We start from the raw sequence: 8,444 nt of genomic DNA on the forward strand, positions 1-8,444 counted from the left end.
TGATGAAATTTGGTACGTAGGTTCCTGAGCACTCATCTCAGATCGCTATTTAAAATGAACGATAGCGGACTATAACCACGCCCACTTTTTCGATATCGAAAATTTCGTAAAACCGAAAAAGTGCGATAATTCATTACCAAAGACAGATAAAGCGACGAAACTTGGTAGATGAGTTGAATTTATGACGCAGAATAGAAAATTAGTAAAATTTTGGACAATGGGCGTGGCACCGCCCACTTATAAAAGAAGGTAATTTATAAGTTTTGCAAGCTGTAATTTGTCAGTCGTTGAAGATATCATGATGAAGTTTGGCAGGGACGCTACTCATATTACTATATGTACGCCTAATAAAAATTAGCAAAATCGGAGAAGGACCACGCCCACTTTTAAAAAAAAATTTTTTTTAAAGTAAAATTTTAACAAAAAATTTAATATCTTTACAGTATATAAGTAAATTATGTCAACATTCAACTCCAGTAATGACATGGTGCAACAAAATACAAAACTAAAAGAAAATTTCAAAATGGGCGTGGCTCCGCCCTTTTTCATTTAATTTGTCTAGGATACTTTTAACGCCATAAGTCGAACAAAAATTAACCAATACTTTTGAAATTTGGTAGGGAGATAGATTTTATGATGATAACTGTTTCCTGTGAAAACGGGCGAAATCGGTTTATGCCACGCCCAGTTTTTATACACAGTCGTCCGTCTGTCCTTCCGCATGGCCGTTAACACGATAACTTGAGCAAAAATCGACATATCTTTAATGAACTTAGTTCACGTACTTACTTGAACTCACTTTATTTTGGTATGAAAAATGAACGAAATCCGACAATGACCACGCCCACTTTTTCGATATCGAAAATTAAAAAATGAAAAAAATGCCATAATGCTATACCAAATACGAAAAAAGGGATGAAACATGGTGAGGTGATTGGATTGGTTTATTGACACGAAATATAACTTTAGAAAAAACTTTATAAAATGGTTGTGACACCTACCATATTAAGTAGAAGAAAATGAAAAAGTTCCGCAAGGCGAAATAAAAAACCCTTAAAATCTTGGCAGGTATTACATATATAAATAAATTAGCGGTATCCAACAGATGATGTTCTGTGTCACCCTGGTCCACATTTTGGTCGCGATCTGGAAAACGCCTTCACATATACAACTACCACCACTCCCTTTTAAAACTCTCATTAATACCTTTAATTTGATACCCGTATCGTACAAACACATTCTAGAGTCACCCTGGTCCACCTTTATGGCGATATTTCGAAACGGCGTCCACCTATAGAACTAAGGCCCACTCCCTTTTAAAATACTCATTAACACCTTTCTTTTGATACCCGTATTGTACAAACAAATTCTAGGGTCACCCCTGGTCCACCTTTATGGCGATATCTCGAAACGGCGTCCACCTGTGGAACTAAGGATCACTCCCTTTTAAAATACTCATTAACACCTTTCTTTTGATACCCATATTGTACAAACAAATTCTAGGGTCACCCCTGGTCCACCTTTATGGCGATATCTCGAAACGGCGTCCACCTATGGAATTAAGGGTTACTCCCTTTTAAAATACTCATTAACACCTTTCATTTTATACCCATATCGTACAAACGCATTCTAGAGTCAACCTGATCCACCTTTATGGCTATATCCCTAAATGGCGTCCACCTATAGAACTATGGCCCACTGCCTCATAAAATACTCTTTAATGCCTTTCATTTGATACACATGTCATACAAACACATTCCAGGGTTTCCCTCGGTTCATTTTCCTACATGGTTATTTTCCCTTATGTTGTCACCATAGCTCTCAACTGAGTATGTAATGTTCGGTTACACCCGAACTTAACCTTCCTTACTTGTTTTTTTTGGTTTTGTATGTACCGGCATCACAAAAGGGGTGCTCCAACTGCGGCGTTGGCCGCGCCGTCAGTTGTCACCTTTTTTGCGCTGCCCATTTATGCATGTACTAATGGATTTTTTTCTCTTTTTTCGTTGCAGATTTTGTCATCATGCACTTGTAATTTCCACAATATCTAAAAAATGTTAAAGGTTTGAGTGAAGAAACCACAACCGGTGTACACAATTTGTATAAAATGATGAAGGATGGTCGCCTTGGTGTACCTGCCATTAATGTCAACGATTCTGTAACAAAGAGTAAATTTGATAATTTATATGGTTGCCGTGGATCGTTGATCGATGGTATTAAACGAGCTACAGATGTAATGATTGCTGGTAAAGTATGCTGTGTTGCCGGCTATGATGATGTAGGAAAGGGTTGCGCACAGGCTTTACGTGGGTTTGGTGGTCGTGATATTATCACCGAAATTGATCCAATTATTGCACTGCAAGCTGCTATGGAAGGCTATGAAGTTACAACTATGGAAGAAGCATGCAAAGAAGCAACTATTTTTGTTACCACCACCGGTTGCAAGGACATCATTACTGGCGCTCATTTTCAACATATGCCCGACGATGCAATTGTATGTAATATTGGTCATTTCGATTGTGAAATTGATGTAGCCTGGTTGAATGCCAATGCTAAAGATAATATTATTGTTAAACCTCAAGTTGATCGTTATACATTGGCAACGGTGAGCGTTTCATATATACACGAAATTTCAAGAGTCGTTTGCAATATATCCACCGACACTTGACGCACAGTGCCATTTGAATTAATACAACGTGGAACAATTTTACCTAACATTTGGTCAGTTTGATTGAATTTCGATGGTGCCTTACAACCGATTGTCATTGATTTAATATAAACGTCCAAGGCGTTATTGTGAAGCGCAAACGCGTACTTCGGAATTCTTATCTCTTGTCCACGATTCCAATATTGATATTATTAAATCGAGCGTAGATGGTGATGGATCGGTTTCAATGATTGCCCTTGCGAGTGCATTCAACTCGGGCAATGATTCATTGAAATGTTTTGCCAAAAACTATTACGTTCATCTTCTTCTGGAGAATCAAATTTAATTTTTAAATGCTGAGCGCACGTAAAGAAATTTTTGCAAGCAATCTCAAATATAACACGTCTTCAAAAAACAGCACAAGAACCACAAGGGTTAAGTCTTGTTAGTCTTGTTCTAAGTTCGCGAGATGCCGCTGGTGTAGTTGCGCAATGTCTAGACCGGGAAGGTAGTCCGGTGTTTGGTGCATGGATCCAAAGGTTTAGATTCCGCACTGATTGTGACCTCCCTTGTACAAATTATTCTCAATCCTGACTGTCGCCCCGTGCGAGGATTACGAGCGCTGATTGAGCGCGAATGGATACAGGCAGGTCATCCATTTGCATCACGTCCTCGCTACGCATGCTATACGCCTGCACAGAGTCGTTCGAAAAATTCGGATTCAAGTATATACGCAATTCCCATGCAGTTTTGAATGTAGTTCACAATTGCTAATTTTATTGTATGAGCATAGTTACTTCTAGCAATTTGGAACATTTTTATGGGATTCCGAATGCGAACGCCACGAACTGAACGTACATACCCGCACGACTAGTCTATGGTCATATTTAAATCGGCCAGATATTTTGAAAAATATGCTAAATCCGTTATATGAACCCAATTCAAATGTTATTAGGCCTAGTGTTGCGCCAATCTCACTGGAGTTTTGGAGGAGCCTGTATCTGCGTTGGACAATTGAGCATACAGAGAACTTGAATGAAGACCTGACCGAGAGTATTCAGAAGTTCACAACCTACGTCTTTGAGATAATGTTAACTTTTTAATCGTATATAAATGCAAACAACTTGTGAAACTTATGCGTGTATACATGGAATCATACCTACGACACCGACGCGTCAGGCCCACGTGAATTTAAACTACTGGTACTCACCGAAATTGATGAGCTTGCGAAAGATGTTAAACCGACATTATGTCCTACAATGGGAAGGTATGGGAAAAATATACGTTCACTTCGTTAAATAAAATATCTTTGTTGTTTTCAGCAGAGATAATTACAATTCCGTGCTAACCTAAGTCTGTAAAATGGGGTCTCGATCCCCAGTCTGGTGGTTTCAATCTTCCACACTCCGGCAAGCGTGCCCTCGGTTATAGAGCTGAAGCCAAGAGCTTTAAGGTAGATGTTCATCGTGTCCATATTTGTGGTTAACATGTTGCTGAGGATGCACCGATGATGCTGATAATGTGAGTAACTATTTTAAATAGGTATTGATCAATTTAACGCCCCATTTAAGTTTTACCACTGTGTCTTGTTACTCGCTTATGACACGGCACCAGTTTATCCCCCATTTCCCCGCGGATCAACCTATAGAAATTTATAAAAAAAGTGTCTAGCAAAGTACGTTTCCTTTCGCATTTCGGCTTATTGCGAACCTTTTTCTTCTTTTCTGTTCTTACACGTCGGCAGAGTGTGGTTGTGAAAAATGCAAAATAAAGTACAGTTCTGAAAGTATAGGTACTTAATAAACAGACAGATTCAGATGCCTTGCCGCTCGGAGTCGGCATAAAACATGTAGGTCTCGTCGGGCCAATTGGTAGCGAAAACCAAGAGGAGCACGACGCAAATTGTAAGAGAAGCTTGGCCCCAGATCTCTTCGGAGGCTATCGCGCCTTACATCTATTTTTTTTATTTTATTAAAACTGGTACAAAGAATTCTTGACAGTAATCTGTTAGGACAGTAATCATTTTGTAAATTTTTGTCCTAACTTCCAACTAGGCTGGCTGTCTAGGCAGCATAACGCACATAATGCATACAGATGCAACAAATTACAACTCTTCAAAAAGTCGTTTGACATTCCTTCCCGCGCCACCAACGCTTCAAAAGCTGCAGGGAGATAAATAAACAGGAATTGCATATAGCAAACTATCCCAAGCGGCGAGGCATATTCGGGTGCTCATTTCGCATGCTCAACTTTTTCCTCAATGGGGGTATGCATCCATATAATACATATGACCTCAGAGCGCGTCAATTCCTACCCCGCTTATTACGGTGGAGGATGTCAGTTGTCGTTACACGGATAGCACTCCATTGATCTATAACAATCTGGAGTTTGTATAGCTTTAGATACGAGATGGGCTTTGCACGGTCCAAGTGGAGCTGGCCAATCGTGACTATTCAACTTTTGGATGACGATTTGGTATCAACTTCTAGTATGATGCACAAAGGTTCTCGTTTTCGATTTGCACGCTGTCATTGGCACTTGAATGATTTACTCGGCTTGTATCTAAGTCCATTAGAGTAGATGATATGTGAATTCCCAGAGGTTAAAACAAAGGGCAGAAATGGGTACAGTTAGTGGACGCGATGGTTTGACGGGGCGTCAACAACTATGTCCGCATACGGCAGCCTTCCGATGGTCAACGCTGACGCGTTGTAATGGCTTGATATTCCGTCCTTGGCTTTGACAGAGTTAAGCTTTTGTGCGGTCCTGCTACCCAGGGAGTATTCACCTTTTCATTCTGAAATTTCGGAAAACTCTTTTCCGTTAAGTAGGTGGAAGAGTTCCGACGGAATGAATGGAACAGGAGGTCGACTTTTAATACGTGGCATGCAGTTGGATAGCATTTATGCATGTATGCCATCAAAATTAATGAGCTATGAAGCTGAATACTTAAAAAATATCGTCTGATAATATCGTCTGATATTTTTTTTTTTTTTTTTTTTTTAATTATTTGAAAGGGTTTGAGGTTAATTGAGGTTTGGAAAAATCTAACTCATTTAAAAATGCTAATGTCTGGGGCAGATGGGTTTTCCAATCTGCGGTAGGCTTTTCCGGTGTCCTCGCTCTGAGTGGGGGTTTGCTTTGTAAGCTTAAGAATAGAATGGGCTGAGTCCCTTTAGGTAGAGTATCTGCGTTAGGTTATTGGTTGGCCTCGTATCGGGTGAACGAGAGCTGGGGTTGACTTTTGGAAAATGTGAAGACGAGGGTGATTTTTTTTTGATTTTTCTGAAAGGAGGTATGTGGAAGAACGGAGGGATTGTTAAGAGGAGCACGTGGTCCTCTCACAGTCTGTCTCCGTGGGAAGAAGGATCAGTTTGACCAAAGGTCGTCTGACTTGACCCTTCTCGGTTCTGAGGTCGACAACACGTACTCGGTTATCTTCGCCGGGGTGTACGTTGACGACTCTACCTAACCTCCATTCGTTGGGAGATAAATTGTCCTCTTTGAGGACAGCGAGATCTCCCACTTTTAGATTTTCCTTGGGATGCTTCTACTTCACTCGTTTTTGGAGTTCGGATAAATATTCGGTTTTCCATCGCCGGCAGAAGGTTTGATGGAGGGCCTTGAGCTTCTGCCATCTATTTAGCATGGAGGCAGGGCTTTCGTTGGCATCCGGTTCTGGCGGCGCCAGAAGATGGCTGCCGGTTAGGAAATGTTCTGGGGTTAGTGGCTCCAGGTCCGTTGGGTCATTGGACGCCGGGCTGAGAGGCCGTGAATTTAGGCATGCCTCGATCCGGCACAAAAGGGTTTGGAACTCCTCCATGGTATATTTATGGAGAGAAGCGACCTTTTTGAAGTGGCTTTTGAAGCTTTTCACTCCCGCTTTACACAGGCCGCCCATATGCGGAGCGCCGGCGGGAATAAAATGCCAAGTTAATGCTTGACGGCTATACTTGGAGACTGTTTTGTCTCGGCTTTCTGCCAGGAAGGCTTTGAATTCCGATCGTAGAGATCGGGAAGCTCCGACAAAGTTCGTACTATTGTCGGAGTAGATGTTTTTTGGACATCCTCTTCTCGCGATAAACCGCGAAAAGGCTGCGAGGAAGCACGGGGTGCTCAGGTTACTAGTGGCCTCTAGGTGGATGGCCTTAGTGGAGAAACAAACAAATAGGCATACGTAGCCTTTGGACAGTCGACATCCCCTACCGCGGTAGCTTTTTATGTCGAAAGGCCCCGCGAAATCTACCCCGGTATTGGTGAACGCGCGAGTAAAAGTAGTACGTTCGCAGGGAAGGGTACCCATAAGTTGGGACTGCGCCTGCTTCCTGTGAATAATGCAGGTTTTGCAATTGTGGATGATGGCTCTGATCATTGTCTTGACATTCGGAATCCAATACTGGGTTCGAATAAGGCGGAGCATAAGTTGGTTCTCGCCATGAAGGGAATCATGATGAATCATCATGACTGCAAGGCGAGACAGCCTGCAATTGTAAGGCAAGATGATCGGATGACGCTCGGTGTACGACATGTCTTTTGAGGCCCCTAGATGCCCCCCTGTTCTGATAATATCATCTTTGTCGATGTATGGATTGAGTGACAGGATTTCACTTTTCCGATCAATAGGTTCCCTATTTTTTAATTGTAAGTATTCTGTACCGTAGGATATTTTCTGACATACTTTTATTAGTGCTTGAGCCGTTGCCTTAATCTCATCGGCTGAGATTGTGCTCGACTTTTCGTGGCATACCGTTTTTGTTTTAGGATGCGTTCTTTTTATAAATCTCCTTACGTAGGATAGGACTCTTAGAGCTCGTGGCAAGTCTGAAAAACGATCGAGTATATCTTCTTGTTCAGCCTGTGTGACGGCATACGACTGTGCTTTCACTTTCTTCTCCTCATATGATGTATGGTAGTCCGTTTCCTGTACTGGCCATTGGATCTTGTCCTCTTGTACCCGCTGGTAGGCCTCTGCTTCCTAAATCCGCTGGATTTGATTCTGAATCCAAATGTAGCCAGTCCTTGCTTCCGACCATGTCGATGATATTCGTGATGCGGTGTGCGACGAAGGTTGACCAGGAACAAGGCGGTTTCCGTAGCCATGCGAGGACAATGCTGGAATCAGTCCATAGATGAATGGTGATGGGTCCTAATTTGACGCTCCTACAGATTGAGTCAATCATCTCTGCGAGCAATACTGCACCGCAAAGTTCCAGACGTGGGAGGGAGATTGTCTTCACTGGTGCGACTCTGGTTTTTGCCATAAGTAGGTGTGTATAAACATTATTCTCCTTTTTGACGCGCATGTACACGGCTGCTGCATATGCTTTCTCCGACGCGTCACAGAAGCCGTGGATTTCAACCTCGTCTTCTGGTGAGAATTGTACCCAACGTGGCATTCGAATCCTATCTATTTCCGGGTAATCTTGGGTGAAGGTGTTCCACCGCTCCAATGTCGTTGGTGAGACTGGCTCGTCCCACCCTGTACCTTCTAACCAAATGTTTTGCATAATTATTTTTGCCACCATGACCATTGGGGCAAGCCACCCTAACGGGTCAAAGAGTTTGGCAGTAACTGACAGGATCTCTCTTTTTGTTGGCATGTTAGGGTTGTTTAGTGATCCCGCTTTGAAATAAAATAAGTCAGCACGTGCGTTCCACCTTATACCTAATGCTTTCACTGTGCTGGTGTCTTCAAAGGATAAGAAGTCCTCGCTGAGCAGATCCGATTTCGGGATGTCTTTGAGAACCTCCTCCGAGTTTGATGTCCACTTTCGTAATGGGAACCCTGCCGAATGTA

General features: G+C 42.2%; 1 protein-coding gene across 1 annotated transcript; it reads left to right on the plus strand.

The window, feature by feature from the left end:
- Positions 1-1,969: 1,969 nt before the first annotated feature.
- On the plus strand, positions 1,970-4,827 carry LOC137235636 (adenosylhomocysteinase-like). The gene is made up of 2 exons (XM_067758531.1): positions 1,970-2,605; positions 4,702-4,827. The coding sequence occupies exons 1-2, from the start codon at positions 2,108-2,110 to the stop codon at positions 4,825-4,827; spliced, it is 624 nt and encodes a 207-aa protein (XP_067614632.1). The 5' UTR covers positions 1,970-2,107.
- Positions 4,828-8,444: the final 3,617 nt, after the last annotated feature.

Source organism: Eurosta solidaginis, unplaced genomic scaffold (genome assembly GCF_040869045.1).
Source record: "Eurosta solidaginis isolate ZX-2024a unplaced genomic scaffold, ASM4086904v1 ctg00001029.1, whole genome shotgun sequence".
NCBI lineage: Eukaryota > Metazoa > Arthropoda > Insecta > Diptera > Tephritidae > Eurosta > Eurosta solidaginis.

Excerpts from the sequence above, each read along its gene's own strand:
- LOC137235636 (XM_067758531.1), top strand. The coding sequence starts at position 2,108 with ATGATGAAGGATGGTCGCCTTGGTGTACCTGCCATTAATGTCAACGAT. Across the intron at positions 2,606-4,701 it reads ATCGTTATACATTGGCAACG|GCTGGCTGTCTAGGCAGCAT; the intron begins GTGAGCGTTTCA and ends ACTTCCAACTAG.